General features: G+C 41.6%; 1 protein-coding gene across 2 annotated transcripts; it reads right to left on the bottom strand.

The window, feature by feature from the left end:
• Window positions 1-593: 593 nt before the first annotated feature.
• On the bottom strand, window positions 594-18758 carry LOC121627271 (calcipressin-1-like). 2 transcript variants are annotated; one of them, XM_041966091.1, is made up of 5 exons: window positions 18421-18758; window positions 18130-18279; window positions 5022-5195; window positions 4489-4648; window positions 594-3461 (listed from the first exon to the last, which is right to left on the bottom strand). In XM_041966091.1, exons 2-5 carry the CDS (start codon window positions 18250-18252, stop codon window positions 3277-3279), a joined length of 642 nt encoding a protein of 213 aa, XP_041822025.1. In that variant the 5' UTR covers window positions 18253-18279; window positions 18421-18758; the 3' UTR covers window positions 594-3276. The 2 variants fall into 2 exon arrangements, with proteins under 2 accessions (XP_041822025.1, XP_041822026.1); XM_041966092.1 differs by lacking the exons at window positions 18130-18279; window positions 18421-18758 and adding an exon at window positions 7936-8631.
• Window positions 18759-19347: the final 589 nt, after the last annotated feature.

The raw sequence follows: 19347 nt of genomic DNA, 5'->3' as shown, positions 1-19347 counted from the left end.
TCACTTCTCTACAGACAGCAGAGGGCGGTGCTGCTTCTTCTTCTCTGGACTCCAAGCAGGGGCTTTTGGACAGCTATGGTGACAACCATTTGCGTTTTTCATGCTGTCTTGCAGATCTCAACATAAACATGACCCCACTAAAAATAAGGTATGAAATTAAATCTATTGGATTTCTAGGCATTTTTGCAAACATATGAAAAACAAATATATCACCCTAAAAGTATATTTAAAAAATGGATTTAAACCCTACATTGTAGTTTTACTTTTACAGCACATTGCCACTTTGTATATGATAAAAGACCATGGTACTGTTGAGCTGGAAGGTTCATTCTCAATGTTGTAGATAATATTTTTAGTAAAACCTCAAGGTCCACTTTCAAGATTTCTTGTGCACCTTTCATCTACATGTCGGGGTCTTCAATCTCCATCTGAACTATCTCCATGATAACTGAGCTAACTCCGCCTGCTGGTCTAAGCCACAACATGCGATAGAAAGCCCTGAAAGAAACTAACACTCCATGTTGACTCACAGTACTGATTTCAATACCTGTATAACAAGACATTTCACTGAACAAATTGCACGACAAAAGAACTTAGATGGTCAAACCTTTATTTAATGGTAACTCAATAATGTAAATAACTTTTTCAAAGATAAATGAACTTAAAATACCAGTCGTAAAAAAGTAGTTAAACTGACAGAGCCATATGCAACCTCCAATCCTCTTGATATGTGACAGATGAGCTTTCTAAAGTACTGGCAGTGTGTCATGTGCTTCACAGTGCTGTTTCCACAAGTTATCGTTCTCTTATCACCCTGAACGCTGGCTTCAGTGAGATCCTCTGGAAGAAAAACATTTCTTCGGGCGTCATGACTACACCAGCATTAGTACAGTCTACAGAGTGTATCCCTTAATACATGTAACCATCTGAAGATGCTGTTAACTACAAAAAAAGCAGCTTTTATTTCATTTCCAACCCATTTAAAGTGGCATTTTAATGTAAGTTTTACAAGTACAACATGTGACCCATTATACGTTGCTGCCACAAGCCCCAAAAATGAAAAAAGACAGCTTTCTTCAAGCCAAGACTACAGACAATACTGGCCACAAAAAGCCTTGTTAATGCACATGCAGTGTGTTCTCATTCATATCATGAATGGAGGTCAATTGAGGATAAATAGACAGGACCAGTCTACAAGTGATTAACATCAGTATGATTTGTCAGCAGCATTTATCTATTGATGAAGGGCTGAAAAAACCCAAATAGCGTTCCCTAATGAAACCTGTTACTCCTACTCTCTGTGCACTGTGGATTCATTAAGCACACATTCAGTATCTAGTAAAATGCACCATGTAAGCACAATACAAACCAGTAATTATGCAGCTGGTGCCTCACAGCCCAGATCATGTCAGTTTATAATGGGCTTCAATGGTGCATACATTATTAACAAACACATTTAGAGTAGATTTAATTAGAACAGACCAATTGCTGCACAGTGGACCTGCAGGCTTTAGGGCTGCCCACTTTCAAATTTTACAACTACTGTGGCACCAAAGAAACTGATTTTTGTGAAAGAAAATGTAACACTGGATGTTTGGGCGGCTGGTCTTCCCATTTTACACTCACTTTTCTCATTGAGGTCAGGTGTAGAGACAAAGCTACACAGCTTAAGATTTTGTTGAGATTTAGCTTGAAGTTAATAAAGCAACACATGGGGAGGATCCAGCTGAAAAAGCAAGAAAAGCTAATTGCAATGGCAAGTTCATTTATCATGAGACAGACAAATCTGTTCACACAGGTGTGTTTTCAACAAAGTATTAAAAAAAATTGGTGCAACATTTTAGCTTCTTCTTGTTTTTTGAAAATTTAAAATAAAAGTAGGTGTGTATCAACACCATGTCATAGCACTAATAAAAGGCTGGCGCCTCAGTTAACACACCTGTCTGAACAGAAACAGACCCACATACATACTTCCACTGCATATTTTCCTACACACAAGTGTTATATAAACGGCCAAGACATGGACTATAGGCAACAAGCTAATCTCTTTAAAATCACTCTTATCAAATGGCCAGTAAGTGCCTGGAGTCATAGGTTAACACAACAGTGCTGTATTCTTTCAGAACACGGTTTAGCCCAAATAGCCCCATTTTGTTTTCATTTTTTAATGACAGCACACCGTGGTTAAAAGGGGCTGGGTCTGTGTCCTATACTCCAAAGTTAAAAGCCTCATACAGCTGTTGTATTTTTAGCTTCACTACATGTCAAACAGCAACAGTTCTTTGCTACACAACAACCAAAACACAGACAGACAGGCAGAGTACCAAAACTGAAGGAATCCCCAGATAACACTGTTAGAAGTCATTACAGGAACAACACTGTGGATGCAAACTCCTCATTTTGAAACGTTTGAATGTAAGCAAAACACACTGGTAGTGAGGCGAGCTTTGGCTTGACAACACGTTTACCACAGGACAGCTGCAAAAGTGAAGCTGTGACATCAAGCAGTGGTGAGGAGTAATGGGGCGCTGCAGTGCCGAAATGACCACGCAACCAAAGTAGAAGTGATGAAGCACATGCCAACAGCGTGCAAACTCTACAGCTGACTGACGTACACATGTGGCACCCTCGCAAAAAAATCAACTGTCGGAAAGGTTATGTTCAAAAGAAATCATTTCACAAGTTGTTTTCCCTCTTCAATCCATTAACTCTACATGAGGAAAACGCAAACATGACCTGTCAGAGTGATGCTGCATTCATGTCATGTGGGAATAACGAGCATCCACATCACTTTGATGGCCTTGCACGGAACATTATCAGCACTTGACCAGTCTCACCTCACAAAACACGTTTTTCCGTTATTTTTTCTCTGCAAAATATCACCACAAACCAAAAATTCAGCAAAGTCTCCAGGCTCTTTACTTAAGCACTACAATCAAAACATTAGTATATATTAATTTAATTTCCTTTAGCTCCACCTCCAAACCTCTAATTCACAAGCAGTACATATCATTTGATGGCTAAACTGAACAGTTTTTACCACCAGGAAATCCATCCCTCCTTTCTTTTCCCACAGAACATGAATGCAGCATTCAAGACTATGTTTTCTGTCTCTGCCCAATGAAATGCTCGTCTACAGGACATCGCAGCACCTTCAGGTGCCTTCCAAAAGTCCCCAAACCTTCTTCAAAGCTCTGAGAGCATGTTGAGCTCTTGACCAATCACTTCAGGATGAAATGTTACAGTCGTCACACTGCGCCCCCTGCTTGTCATCGCTCACTGCTCCACTCCGGGCGTGTAGTCGGGCCGTCGCGTCTGGATGATCTTCGGCCGCGGGGGGCGGGGCTTGTCGTCTTGGTCGCTGTCATCGGGGGCTGAGCTGTCACCGTGCTCATCCTCGCAGACATGGACAACCACGCTGGGGGTGGTGGGGGTGGCGGTGTGGAGCTCATACTTCTCCCCTGGGAATCATACATAAAAGGATGGTGCATTTATGTACTGCTGTGCAGCTACAACTGCGTTCCACTCTGATTCATAGATCATTCAATTCAACTGAATGTAACTGAATTTATATTAATGGGATTCTTTTGTATTAACTATTTATAACCCCTGCTGAGTATCCAGACATCACAGCCTGTGAATGTAGTGCTCAAAGCTCTGTTGTAAGACCTTTACATTAGCACCTGAATGCACCACCAGGAAGGATTCACAACGTAGGAAAAAATGCATCTGAAAATTACAGGCCACCTTGGAGACCTGATTCAGTGGGCGGATATAATTGCAGCCCTTGTCCTACAACACTGAAGAGTCCCTGCTAACATAGTTGTTTGCTTGTAGACAATCTCCTATTTGTTTCCACGACTCTGTAATACCAAGCTGTCATTGAGGTCGTCGTGTTCAGACATGCAGCTCCCCCACATACAATGACGCACAGCTACAGACCCCCCAGGTAGCACTGACGGGCTAATATTTGAGCATGCTCATGTTGTGTTGGACCATGATTTACTTTGCCTTGTAAATGTGCCAATGCAATACTGTGTGCACTGTTATGATTCACAACAACCAAACTATGGACTACTTTTATGACGGTGGGAAAAGTCAATCAAAATAATAACTATCCCCACCAACAATGGCAGAGGGATCCAGGTGAAGCTTTTGTGTGTGCAGATAATCTTGAGTGGCCTCAGAGATCGTGAGCACTGATGGATATTTTGATCAATACTCCTATCATGAAAGAAATGGAGATGAAGCTGTACAGAAGAAGAGTTATCCTTTCATCATACTCTATTCAAGAAAGTCTTTGTCGAACGCTGCCTCCTCTTAGTGTTCATGTCAGCTTTGATTTGGTCTCCACTTTGTCAATATTTGGGCGAAGTAGAGTCTCATCTCTTTGCACTTTTAAAAACTGCCTCACATTATCAGACCTCAGATGTAATACACCTTTTACAAAGCAAGGATGTTGTGTGATCAAAGGGAATACTGTTATACCTGGTCCCAGCTTCGAGATGGCACACAGAAGGTCGTAGTTGATGACCGGCGTGGCATCCTGCGACTGTTCCCAGCCAACCGGAGGGGAGGCAGGGGGGGAGATCAGGAACTGCTTTTCTGGCTTGGGGGGCTCTAGCCGAGGACTCCCTATGTGGACAGACTGCAGACAGAAGGGCAGATGTGAGCCCTGGTGAGTCTGATTAAAAACGCACTGAGCAACTTTGAGTGTAGGTGGTTTAGACATATGGAGGCCAAATGTGTTCAACATAATAATCACATGAAGCATCAGCAGCATCTCAGCGGTTGATTCAGAATTACTTTGGCATTGTTGCTATTCTAGCTAACAGAAGCTAATTGGCTAATTGTGTAAGATAAACTGCAAATATCTCCAGCTAGTTTGTAGTGGCTTGTACCAAAAAAAAAAAAAAAAAAAACTAAGGCAAAAGAGAGATTAATGATTAATGTGTCTGAACTCAGTTGGCTTTTTTAGATCAATACAACAAGTGTAAAAGGGTGACCTTCAAAGACATTACCTGGGCAAAGTAGAGCCTCATCTCTTTGCCGTTGAAGTCGGTCTTGTGGAGCCGGAGTCTCGCCTCGGCTGCAGCCAGAGCGTCACTGAAACTGATCCTGACTCGGCGGAAAGACTTGAAGTACTGGAACTGCACCTCCGGGTCGAAAGAGCGGAACGAGGCTTCGAAACTGGCCTGGAAACACAGAGGGAGAGGCAGAGAACAGGGGGAGAAGACGGACATGATGATTGAAATCATGAAAATTGGACCAGCTTCTGCACCATCTCCTTCACTTTCATTCAATTTGCTCCCTTCAGCTCTTCTTATCTATAAATACTAAACACTGTGGGCCAGAGGCAGCCATGAATTCAGTTATGAGACTTGAAGTCGCTATGAATAAAATTTATATAAATAGCCTCTATTACCAGACACTATATCTGTCCCTCCTCTTCGCTCAAGACAGCCTGCAGCCTGAGTGTGTCTGACTGTGTGTGCGTCAGACAGAGAGAGAGCTGTGGCCTCATTTTAGATGACCAATTATCGTCACAGGCCCCAATTAAGAAAGAAAAATGAAATAGAAGGCTGACCTCCTATTTCCAAGAGGACACACACACAAACAGCAATGCCTGACAGAAGTCCACTAACAGACACACTTGAGGTGGCAGCATATCTGAATGGATGCTACTTAATTACACCCACACCTCGAAGCAGCAGCTATTCAAACACACACACATTCAGTTGTTTGATGAAATGGTTGCTTTTATATAAACCCCTCTATTCAAAGCAGACCACTCTTCTCAAGCTGAGGCTTGTTAGAGGTCAGCGTCTACACAACAAGACAAAATGATGAGCTGCTGCAGACACCAGCAGACGGCTACAACGGTGCTGGAGTGCAGAGCTCCCCACACAGTGATCCGGTCTGCACAGCCCGGCCACAGAAATGTCAAACCAGATGAGAAGGTGAATGTCATTTTCTTGTCTGGATGAAAGGCGTTAAGTCAATATCAGTGGAGAAACTGGAAACTGGGGCTAGCTAGTTCCATCAAGTTCCATCAAAAGTGTACAAAAGCTCTAACAAGGCTAATTTTGGTTTAAGGCTTTTTAAGGCTTTTCATCTTTATATTCATCTACACGTATCTTCCGTATTAGTGCGTTAAAATATTGGCCATATGTTATGTAACAAGGTTTCATTCATATTACACATATTGTCCGTATTGTTTTAAGGAGCTAGAGATTTGGCTCCCTTTGCTGATTGGTTGTTGCAGCCTGTGGCTCTCGTTCCAGATGATCGTAAATGTGTCCTTTCCTTTTGTGAATTTGATGTGTGACTAAGGTCCATCACCGAAAAATTGTGTCCATGGTGTTATTAATTTGCAAATCTCCCTGAAAACCTCAGATTTCTCTCTGATTTTACTGTTACTCTAGAGTAGCACTTCTAGATTTTGTCCATCCCATTTTAATTCATGAGAGTAGACTTAATTTTGACACATCTCCCTAAACTACGTGTTCAACAGCAGTACAAACTGCAGCCTTCAAGATGACCATACAGTTGAAAAAACACTTCTAAAACAACAGAAACTGGACATCAGAACCTGAATGAAGAGAGGATTTAGGGAGGATCTGTTGGATTAGACTGGATTAATTTAAACAAAGTGGACTCAATCTGGGCATGTTTTAATGGGTCGGTATCGGCTGAAATATAGCTGATCAAAATACAACACTTTCTTTTGCCTCTTAGTGCTACAGTGATGCTCTCCTTAAAGACTACACTGTGGGCATTTGGCTCGAAATGCTGAGTGTGTGGATGTGAAAATCATTTGTGGCGCCAGTGATTGACTCCGTTCATACACCAGGCTGGAAAAATACACATATTCACTGAGCAACGGCTGTAACAAATCTGTTATCTCTCTATTAGCAAAGGGCAGTGTTTGAACTTGATGGCACGCCAAAATAGCACTCTCTATCATTAAAGATGATAGGATAGATATAAGAAGCATCGCTCTGTAACACCACACATCTGTGAGTGGATTGAGTGTTTCTGTTGTACCAACAAATCCAACAGATTAATATGTCTCATGTGTAGCAGATCGATCACGTCAAACTGTTGCAGTCATCACAGTTTGAATACTTGGATAAAAATAGCATTTCACGAGTCATCCCTGCCTCCTGCAGTGAACTGTCAGCCTGTTGCACCCACCGGACTGCACTGCAGCACAAGACAAATCACTGGCCATGGACTTGTGCAGTGAGTCATGATGAAGTCAAAGGAGGTACGAGTACTCAGCCAGGCCTGAGGAGGTCTTCAAGCCCCTCATTATCAAAAAAAGCCCACAACAAACAGACACTTACACCTAACCCCATGTGGCTTCCTGCTCTCTGTCAAATTCAGATAATCCTAGTTGTCTATATCAATTGTGTCTCTTCCCAGAATACTTAAGGCGGCTCAGCAGGGCCTTGAATCAACAACACATTAAACATGTGCAGAAGTCTGACCCATAATAGAAAGTTTGTACTTCTCAACATATTGCACAGACTAATGAAAGAGCTAAAGGCATATTTGGATCCTACATTTCCCATAATGCAGCAGAAAAGGATGTTTTCATCCTGCCTGTTAAACATCTGCATCTTTAAAATGCCATGCCCCCAGCTTATTGTGCTGGATTTTTGCTGTGAATTTGTAGTCTCCGAACCCAAGTGGATATAACCCCGATGACCTCACTATGACATCATCAGGGTTATTTTCGAAAAAAAAATTCTGAAAGCTCCTCCAGGGCCACAGAAAATATTATTGTCGTCATTTTTTAACAGGATATGCTGCTCACGATGTGAGTGAGCTGGTAGTTGTTGTTCACAATGAAAAGAAATGTACAGATACAACCAGAGTTTGCAAAGCCTGGTTTGCAAAAGGAGCACGAGAGGCAGACCGCTGTCTCACCTGTGCCTCGGGATGGTTGAAAACTTCCTGGTTGGTCACCGAGGCGACCAGGCAGAAGCGGTTACACTTGGTGGTCTTGATGTGCATGATGGGCGATTCAGGGAGCCGGAACCTTTTCCACCTGAAACCTGAGGTCAGGGTGAAACGGGTCGCTGAAACGGTCTTCAGCGGTGGCGAGGACGATGATGGTGATGATGATGGAGAGGAAGGGGGAAATCGGGGGGATCGAAGGAGCGTTGCCTTCCCCAGGGTGACAGACTGGAAGGAAGTAACAGATGCTCCTTAACAGGAAACAGGTCAGTTTTTTCCGGAACACGTGTATCTTCTTTTGTCGTGGTAAAGCAGCAGTTTCTCTTCGTTGGTCCTCACACTGAAGCAGTCCAAGATGTTCGTCGCCTTAGTCATCAAAAAACCTCCTAACACACATTTCAAGGGTATCTCATCTGCAGCTCCTGTCACAGCACTTGCAACAGAAAGACAAAATCCAACATTCAACGTTTGTCCCCCCCTTCTTCTGCTTCAGCACTCTGTCCAGTTAAAATTCACCGTCTTTCCTCCTCCCTCAGTCGGTCTCAGCGAGCCAGCTCTGCAGCAGTCTGCAAACTGAAGGAATTTTCCACAGATTTGGGTGTGGAGAGCTGAAAATGTCATCCAGCCTCTTTAAGCTCACTCTCTCTCTCCGTCTTCTTCTGCTCCACAGACGCTTAAATGAGACCCTGCCAGCCGATGACGCATTACCCACAATCCCCTCCCTCTCCTCATCCTGGTCTCATTCATTTGTTCATTCACTACAAGCCAATCGGCTGTGGAAGGGGGAGGGACAGTCTCTTTTTTTATTTTTTTTACTTCCAATCCCTTTACTGACAGATACTAGGCAATGCTGACTAATCAGACAGAAAGAAGGGCAGTGTGTGTGTGTGTGCAGAGAGAGAGTGAGAAAGAGACACTGGAAAATAATGACATAACCGCCGAGCAAACTGACGCATTACTCTGCTTTCTGTTGCATTCATACTCAAAGGACAAAAATCCTTTGTTGAATGGAAAATGTGTGACAATGAGCCTTTCACCTTTTGGTAACACACACAACACACATACCAAAGACATGTCACCTGACTCCCAAGTGCATAGAGTAAGACACAGAAAACACATATCAGTCTTAGTGGATGAAGCTGAGGGAGACAGACAAAGGGAGAGAGAGGACAGCTGACAGACAGGGAGGGGAGATGGAAGGTGGGCAGGAATAGAAAAAAAAGAGTGGAAAGAGAGACATGACTGGCAGGAAGAATGCAGGATGGAGGGATGAAGGGATAAAAAGCAAGAGGTGGGAGAGAGGTGGTGCTCATGGAAAGTATGCAGTTTGATAACATGCTTTTATGAGGTATAAATAGCAGAGAGCTTGAAGTGGAGGGGAAGTGTGTGAGCGTGTGTGCAGCCGGCAGTTGGAAAAACAAGGCCAGACTGTGCAGCAAATTCATGAACATTTGCACCTGCGTGTGTGTGTGTGTGTGTGTGTGTGTGTGTGTGTGTGTGTGTGTGTACTTAAACACTTCCTGGTTGGGAAGAAGAAGTCAAAACAGTCGATGCAAAAGCTCGGTCGTGTTTTGTTGCATTAAACCGTCAATGAAGTCCAAAATTTAAAATGTAGGAGAGCTTAACTCCAGCTCTTATTTTTAGACAACAGCACGTTATTCCACTTGCTGAGATGATGACCAAAAAAAGCTTTTAGTGGAATCTCAATTATGCAATAAAGAGCAACAGAAAGGCAAGTAAGTATTTAACTGGTTTGACATCTGCCCATGATAAGATATCATGAGGTTTATAATTCAAAGCTTTGTGCTAAAAAACAACAAAAATGACTGAAATCACTTAACCCATGTGTTTTGCTGACACTGGCTTTGCCTCATCATTGTTTGGGGTCCCACAGACCTCTTCTGAGCTCATTAAAACCCAACTTTCAGAAAAGCATTGTTGCCCACTTCAGTGCTTTTCCAAATGTCCTCTGTTTTGCTATTACCTGGGTTACTATACACCAAACAAGGTATTTCATGTTTTATAGGAAAACAGACTCTGCATGCATTTATTCATTCCTCCATAAACATCATTTTGAGACAAAGACATGCAGAGAATATTACTTATGTTTGGGGTCAGTTAGACCTCTTAAGGACAAAGTCCAATAACAACAACAACAACAACAACAACATGTAGACTTTGGTAAAATAGACTTTGGTAAATAACCTAGATTTGGGACATTAAATACAGTGGGTCAGTGGGTATTGTAGGCCCGTGAATTGTTCAGGAAGATCCTAAAAGACGACACACCCACAGACAACAATTACAGTTTCAATTCATGGCTGAAGAGTCCACAATGACAGGTGTCACATTTCTTCCTTGTTCAATTTTTCCCAGCAGACATTCAGACTGGCTACAGCAGGAAATTCACAGGTGTTACTAATGACATTAACCACGGCTCTGTTCTGTTCTGTTGTGTCCCAGTGAGTCATGACAGTGTGACAGTGGGTGAGAGGCAGAGTGGGCAGGTCGACAGTGGCGATGTATTCCAACAGCAGAGAGAGGGCTTATCATTTCCCACATACTAAAAAAAAAACAACACATGTTTTTACATGGTGAAAGATCCACACTTGAATCACGTGATAACTGAACCAACTTTATGCCAACTGAGCAAACTCATCTGTGGTTGAAGGACAAAAGGTGCGACTGAAAGCTCAGGAATATTTCCAATATGTGGAAGTTAATAGATTGAATAAATTAATCAATCCCCTTGGTTATATGAGTGGGCTCTGGTTTAAAAAACAAAACAAAACAAAAGAACACTGCAATGAGAGTGATGTTATCTGACAAGGCGTTGACCAATCAAATGCAAACGATTGTGCACTCCCTTTATAACCTGAAAGGTGTACTACTCCTGTTTATCACATCATAGTTGCAATGGAGGACAAATGATCGTCACTGTGATAACCTCTGCAAAATCCTTCCTCATAGCATTATAAACCGCCACAAGTCATGGATCTGTTATTCAAGCCAGCCTTCCTGACCCACATTTCACCGTACGATTGGACGATATATCAATTTTTTTTTCATTACAAACACAGACTGGAGCAATTGGAGGAAACCCATGCAGATATGGACCCAACACACGAGAGCCTCAGCAGGGTTTGACCCCGGGACCTTGTGGCTGTGAGGTGACAGGTAACACAAGGTAACTCTCAGTCATGTACAGACAGTGACATCTGGCTGGCGGTCTGGTCGGAACGTGCCCATCATAAACTATATGCGCAACACGGCAACATACTGTACATGATTTCTGTCCTCACTGAGTGCAGGTGTTAAAGCATGGTGAAATGACTAATAGCACTGTGTGTGAGTGAGTGTGTGTGTGTGTGTATGGGATGGAAAATGTGTATGTGGAAAATAAAGTGGTGTAATGTTAGCGAGCCTCCCGACAGTGAAGCTGATGCTCTCATGTAAGTGTTGTTTGTTGATGTTAAACATTACCGTGTGAGTATGTGTGTGTAGGTGCTAATCATCTCCAGACCTCAACCTCACCCCGCTGTGGCCACTGTGTGTGTGTGTGTGTGTGTGTGTGTGTGTGTGAGAGAGAGAGAGAGAGAGAGAGAGCGTGTGCACGCTCAGCCCTGCATTTTTTCCATCCCCATGTTTTTGTTTCATCTTCCCATTTTTTCCATTCCCTCACTAGATAGATAGGCAGGCAACACACACCGACAGACAGGTGTGCACATGCACCGTGCACACATGAGCAAATCTTGATTGCCTAACACATACTGGACATAGCACTGCGTTACTAGCCAGCTGCTACATTTTTATTGCATCATGCTCTTCTTTTCCAGTGCCGAGGTGAAAGTTATATGGTTCAACTGACCGATACTGGGGGGTGCGGGGCGAAACCTGACCCATACGGGCATTAAGAGGCAAATTTCAACATAGATACCTGAGAGTTTAAAAGAGTTCAAACCCCCACAAGTAATTGTTCAACATTTGAGGAAATTTTACTTTCTCGGCAAGAGTTAGCTACTACAACGAGCTGGATAGTTCAGCTTAGTTTAAAATCTGGAAACAGGAAGGAAACACGGCTCCGTCCAACAGTAACAAAATCCACATGACATGAGAGTATTATCAATCTTCTCATTTGACCTCTTTCAGATGTTGTCCAAGACAAGTATGGGATACATGAGTGTAACATGCAATGAGGACGGAGATTACAAAACAAATCTTAACTCAAGGTTCTCACAGGTCGTGGTCTTCACTGATGGCTCTATGTGAAAAAAATGTCCTCATTTTAACACATTCATTGTTATGAATGAGGAAGCAAAAAAAAAAAATAATAAAATAAAATAAAATAAAATACCACAAGGTTTTCCGGGCAAAAAAAAACGTGGCTCAACTTTAGCAACGCTACATCATCTGTATCTGGGCACGTTAACACAAGCTGGAAATGCATCGTCATCGGAATGTGAGCGGATCTGGAGGTAGTCTGGCTCACACTGTGCTCATATCTTAGGCGTTAACGCAATCTGTGCAACCTGCTGGCATCCATACACAACACACACATATTGACATAAAATATAGACAGGCCTCTATTTACTGATTAAGTGTCCCTTCTGTGCCACAAAAGATGCTGTTATGGATAAGAACTGCAGGAAAAAGGTGGGAAATGATTTAGATTCATACTGATTGGTCTGTGTTGTAGCGTTTGCAGGTGACCCCTTCAATGGCAGGTGAAGAGAAGCTGCTGATAGTATTTTTACTGCAGAAGGCACGTGGCCATTTACCCTCTCCAGATCAACAGCTGGGTGGAAAGACACACAGGACTCTGGCCTCTGCTTTGCCTGCATGTGATCACTTCATACTCCTCCATGGGAACTCCACACCTCTTATAGAAATAAACAGGGGTCAGCTGCTCCACCGAGCTTGCTGCATTTGACAAAGACCACGCTATAAAGAAACTGGTCTTATCTTTATTGGCTGATATGTTGCTACGTCAGGTAGTTTCCATGCATAATCTGCACATGATTGAAATCTGATCATCAAATAACTTTTTAAAGCCAAGTCATGTCTAAACTATGGGCATACATACCCCCCTCAGTCTGTTTCCATTTCTTGAACCACTGAGAGACAGATTAAAACCCTCTTGGTACTTTTAGGTGGATTCCAGTTCCGTCAAGTAAAATTCCAGTGACAAATCCTTATTTTTAAACCCCCAGCTCTGAACAGCTCTGTGATCTGTCCTGCCACAAAAACCACTTTCAGCCAAAAGGACATCAAGTTACGGAAGCCAGACTCCACTGACAGGCTGTTTCCTTGTGGCTTTAACAAATTCCACATCAGAACAGGAAAAGACGACCAGGAGCACGATGACACATCTATCCCTTTTCCAGCTCTATCCGCCTACCACTGAACTTAGGGACAATTTCAGAATAACAACACTAAATCTCTTCCATGGACTTACACTAACTCTGAGTCAGCGCATGGTGAACAAAACAAAACTGCTCAGATTTTCCACTGGGCCTAAAACTTGTTTGTCTGATGCCGGATCAGATGAGTGCTTCTTATCCATCCATCCATCCCTAACCTAATTTTCCTGTTGTGTAAGATAAGTAATGCTAATCACTGCACTGGAAACTGTGATCACACATCTATAATCTTAACTATTTGAGTATTTCTGTGCTCTCATCCATAGCTGCCACTGGGTGTGTCCTGCTGGAAAAGTCCATGAGACTTTCCAGACCTACATCAGAGTTTTTCCTGACCCAAATCTATTCTTCCATGCTGGTTTATTAATGATGTTTTTAGTCAGCTTTCTGCTCCAGTTGGGCTGAGAACAGTTTAACTTGCATAACACATTGGAAAATACATTCAGTTTCATTCCCGTAAAGGGACCCATTTGAAAAAATATTCCGTTTCCTCCTGAGAATATATCATATCCTCAGACTTCCACTTTCATATGCTTTCTTTATAGATAGAGAATTTACAGCCATATCAGTACAGCGGTTTTATGAAGAAATATACTGATGGAAACACCGACAGTTCACATTACTGTCATTACAGCAACTAGCATTCATTTCAGAGGGCGCCATGAATGCAGCATAGTGCTCCTGCCTTTGTTAGCAGTCATAAGGGAACGCATTTCACTGGTCAAACAGAGGCAAAACAATCCCTGCAGGGCTTCCAAAGGTTCTGGCAAACCTGGCCATAGTTTGCTATGCTAACATTAGCTAGCTGACTGTATACCAGTGTGTGGGTGGCACCAACAAACATACAGGGCTGCAACTAAGGATTACTTCCACGATTGACTGATCTACCCGTTATTTCTCTATTAATCATTCGATCAACAAAATGACATGAAAAAGAGTGAAACACGCAAGGCGGCATTGTTAAATGTCTTTGTTTGTCCAACAGTCCAAAACCCAAACACACTCAGTTTACAATGACATAAAAATGACATCCCATGACATAAAAATGACACCCCATCCAGTGTTGTGCACGGACACACTAAAAAAAACATGTGCATAGAAAGTGCTCAAGTTTTTGGTGAACGGTGAACCAAACGTGTCCGTTTGCAGCCAATGAACGTGCGTAATGATGCTCATGCACTGTGTTCTAGAGCCACAGCGATGAATATATGAAGGGGTTTTATGAGCAAATCAGCAAATATGTCACATTTTTATGCCAATTTCGGCTGGCACATCTGAAAAAACAGGCCTAATGTGTTTGAAACAACTTATCAAGTCCGACCTGTCTTTGGAAATATGTGCGTGTGAATGACGATCACAAGGAAGTCATTAACAAAAGGTGGAGGAACAGCCTCAAAGTTCCTCCACCCAAGTCTTAGTCCGATAATCTTAATTTCCCAGCAACTTCTAAACTACATTGTAGGAGATCTGCTGCTCTTTTAAAAAAAGTCACGTCACAAATCACATGATTCATCAGCCTGGCTGGCTTGTCTGAAGTTGAAGTGGCCTCTCACAAACCCCCAACACTGCCCAGATTGATTTTAACCATCAAAACCGTTTCGTTAATGCTGTTTTTAGTGGGTTTCATGCCCAACAAAGTTGCATCAAACTGTGCTGATAAAATCCAAGGCAAACATGGTGTAGAAGTAGTTTCACGACATTTAAGCATTATTGTAAGTGTTTCAGGAAAGTTTCAAAAGTACTGTGATAATACTATTGCTGATAATTTTGGTCACAATAATCCCATCATGAAAATTTAATACGAGCTTAACCCTACATATAGATGACTAAATATATGAATAAACCAACTATAATCCTGTAGTCCTATAGTCCTGATGAAGAAGAATGGAACGTCTTATTGTATTTTGTGTTTTATACAGACTATAACCAGGTTTCCATCCAAATGCATGACAGATTTTGACCACATTTTCAGAAAATCAGCATTATCACTGCAGAAGAAGGGGGTGCAATGATAAGATGTTAAAAGAGCAACAGTCAAACCTCAAATGATGGAAAGAAAATGTAGAAAATGTGTAAATAGGGCATTTGTTTGTTTCATGAGTTATACTGAGGAAGGTTACAGTCATCGCTCCACACACCTGAGGTTTTCATCAAGTTTCAGTGGATGTTTAAGTCAGATGCTTCATGCACGCCATGATTGTTTCCAGTACACTTTGTCGCATTTTGCTTTTATTGATTAACCAACTTTTTTAAGCCAGCCAAGCATAAAAACTTTTTGAGATATTTTGAGGGTTTTTTTTGTTTCCACTAAGGTTTTTTATACCCAAAATGGAAGCTGGTCATTAAACAGGTGGATGGAAATGCACGTACTGTGTGTCAATGATCCCTTCCTTCTTACTAGTGAAACCACCTGTTCTACTGAAGTCACTCATGGCTTAACAAAGCAACTGAATGTTCTCAAGAATTCATGACACATTCACCCTCAGTGGAATATTGCCATACGATACATCAGCTGACCCTTAAATCCTTGCAAATACCCGGCGGAAAAGATCATGAACAAAGGAAAAAAAAACACAACACAAGTCATTTTTTTCAGCAGACGCCCCTTGCCCCTCGCCTCTGTTGTTTTTCCTTTTCCATCAACGTCAGCACCTACAGCACGCCATGAAACACCGGCTCATCTCAATGCCTCTGTGTGGCTGGTAAATCACCCGTGTCCATGTCAGCAATTGGTTGTGTTTGCATGCACAAGTGTATGGACTGACCCTCCAGTTTCACCCTGAACATTATGGCGGCTTTTCTTTGGTAATGGCATTCAAGCTGTCTTGAAGAAATAGCTGGTGTCCTTTCCCACATATAAACACTTTTTCCTCAAACAAATATTTTCCTAATGATTTAAAGAGCACGATGAGCTCCCTATTGAGTGCCTGGCTGTTTTCCACTGAGTCTGTTTTTCCACTGTCTGACTGTTGTTTTCTACTGCTGATACACCTTAGCACACGCACTAACAACAAAGCTTTAGTCACTGTTGAAGCCACCACTGTCACTCTGCTACACCCTCAATGACTCTGCCATAATCAAGGACTCAGCAATTCTACAGAGTCTTACTCACAGTAAAAGTAATCGAGGTTGTCTTTCATGAGGCTCAACTACAAAAGCATTCAGAAATAAATACCCTGGTCTGTCTGTGTTTTTTTTTTTTTGTTTATCCAGTGAATTAACAATTTTCTAATCTATGTACTATGTCACATTGATGCAAATATCTTGTAAATCCAGTATTACCTTAAAGCAGTGGTGGCATAATACTACCACAGATATTAAAGGGAGCGTTATCATGGCATAAACCGCATGGCAAAATCCCTGATGAGAGAATATTTCTATATTTAAAGCTATAGCTTTTTAATCCTGCTCAATCCTAGCTCACAGTACAGGAAACAGTGCCTCACAAAAAAAACGCAGCTGCACAAAATCACAGCATTTCACTCAGAATGGACCCACTGTCCTAAATATTTGAAAAAGTAGCTGATTTATCATTAGCAACTGTAAGGTGAAAGGTTTATTTGAGGTCAAGTCAAGCTAGTGGCAGAGCATCGGAAAACACAACTACACAACTGATGAGCAGACGTCAGCTGATGCTGACAATTTCACTAAGCGTGTCCAACCGATTGACAAACGGGTGGGAAATTTCAAATGTCACGTCTAGTGATTACTGTACACACTACTGCAGTCTGACTCTGCTCATGGACTATGTGTATTAGGACTTGATCTAGCTGTGTTGTGGTGCTCCATTGTCACTTTCCAATGAGTCATATTCCATTCAGAGCGCTCAATCTCTGTTTTTATGCATTGTTATCTAATTTTTACCATTATTATCATCAAGTGGGTTAATTCTCCCAAATCGTTGGCTTCCCTGTTTTTATATTCACAGTGTGTTTGCAATGGCATGTCCTTATTGTAGATATCAGCTTTCCTTATAGTAGTGAAATTCGTATTTTATGGCTCCATCAAGGCGAGAATGCATCACAAGGTGTTTCAGTTGGGCTAAAGACTGATGCCAAAATAAGATGTGTGTTAAACAATTAAACAACTTTACCTAACACAAATTAAACCCCCTCATAAGATCTACAGTCAGAGTAGCACAAGCAAAACTCTGACATAGATTCAAATGTTACATGTACTTTACACACAGGTTATATATCTGTGAGCTGTTTCCAAATCTATTGTTAAGCGTAGGTGTTGTAGATATACAAGACTAGAAGCAAACACCAACTGAATATTACTGGAAACTCAATGACACATCTCTGTAGCTGATGTCACTCTTGTGCCTCATCTGCTAGGATAAAATTAACTGACCCAAGTTCAGCTATTAAGTAACTCAGACTGACAAGCAACTAGGAAGTGAGTTTTGTTGTCATCTCAGTCATAACCATAGTGATATTTAACTAGTTACTCCATCTAGTGGCCTTAATGCACTAAAATGTGCCTCTTTAATACGGTTAAAAATCCAAACAGGACGTGTGTGGACCTGGACATTATAGCACCAAACTCCATTCAAAAAATAGGTGATCCTGCCTTTCCTTGCTCAGCTGCTCAAGGCTATATTCCACAGGACGATACTTTATACATTTTACAAATCCAAAAGCAAAACTCTTGATTTCGGTATATATCAAATAAACAAAAAAGCAGCTGAATAAAAGACCAACGCTTGTAAATAGTCCACCTAGCAGATACATTTTGTCCTTACCTTCAGACTGCCTTCATTGAACAAGTCCTCCGGTACTTTGCAGGCTATCAGGGCGTTCGGTAAATCGGTAAACTGGACATCTACCGTCGCCTCCTCTTCACCGCCATTCTCTGCTTGCTGCATCACGACTTAATATTATTAAACTGTTCTCTGAAAGCACAAGAACGAAATCATTTTACCAAAACAGAAATCAGTACACATGAAAAAGGCAAACGCCCACTATCTCCATCTTAATCGCTGTTACAATAAACGCAGTGGCTAATGCAAGGCTATATTTACCGTCATACGTACCAATAAAGCATAGATGTTATTTCATGATAATCAGGTGTTAAACGGCTCTATATACGATGGTATCAAGCAAACAGCCTCCAGAAGTAAAGCAGCTCCTGAGTGTATTAGCTTACAAGCCGCACTAAGCAGGCTACTAAGCTATGCTAACCAGGAAATCTAAAACGATACATCTAAAAAGGCGACACACACGATATTCCGTGAATATCTTCTCTCACTTAATTAGATGTAAAACCGGTCGTTTAGCAACTGGTACTGTCACAGATTAAAGCAGCACAATATAATCTAATATTGACTACAAATAAACCTCTCAAATAAATTTGTTAGCATGGCGCAGAGGATAAAGGAGATGACGTAAATTGAACCGCAGACATGCGTTTCCGGTTTTGGAGTCTTTCTTTGATTTTACTTTGTAATAGTGTTTTTTCGATGATTTTACCAATCTATTAAACTACATCAACAAATATTAACAATGTTTAAATAAATATCATAAATAGTTAACGTGAAGCATAATCATCATCATCATTATCAGCAAAAATCAGCAGAAATCACGCTTCATTTTATTCGTTTTCAATATAAAGTGCCATCTTGCTACTGAAGCCGTTTTTTATTTATATTTTCCTCCGAGGCACCTTTTAATTAGGGTTAACAGTTTCAAACATTCTGCACTATTTTACCCTGCTGCTCCGCTGATCCCATCGTCAACATTGACTCGAGGTCAAGATTCTGCCCTCTTGTGGCAGATTCTGCTTATTACAGCTTGAAGAACATCATGCAGTTGTCATAGTAATCAAAATTATAGAAGATACTGCAGGCTACTGAAGGCCAAGTATAAATTATGCCTAAGTTCTTCCAAAATAGTGCAGAAATAGAACAGAATGCAAGTCAGTGCTGTGGGTAAAACTCAAAGTTCACTAGCAACTGTGTGTG

This window comes from Chelmon rostratus, chromosome 24 (genome assembly GCF_017976325.1).
Source record: "Chelmon rostratus isolate fCheRos1 chromosome 24, fCheRos1.pri, whole genome shotgun sequence".
NCBI classification, from domain to species: domain Eukaryota; kingdom Metazoa; phylum Chordata; class Actinopteri; order Chaetodontiformes; family Chaetodontidae; genus Chelmon; species Chelmon rostratus.
Note: the sequence above shows the minus strand (reverse complement) of the source record. Positions and strands in the feature narration are given on the sequence as shown.

Bases quoted from the DNA above. Each gene is read 5' to 3' on its own strand.
- LOC121627271 (XM_041966091.1), bottom strand. From the start codon at position 18,252: ATGCAGCAAGCAGAGAATGGCGGTGAAGAGGAGGCGACGGTAGATGTC. The intron at 5,196-18,129 runs GTAAGGACAAAA...CTGTGTTTCCAG, and splicing joins TCAATGAAGGCAGTCTGAAG to GCCAGTTTCGAAGCCTCGTT. The intron at 3,462-4,488 runs GTATAACAGTAT...TATGATTCCCAG, and splicing joins CATCTCGAAGCTGGGACCAG to GGGAGAAGTATGAGCTCCAC.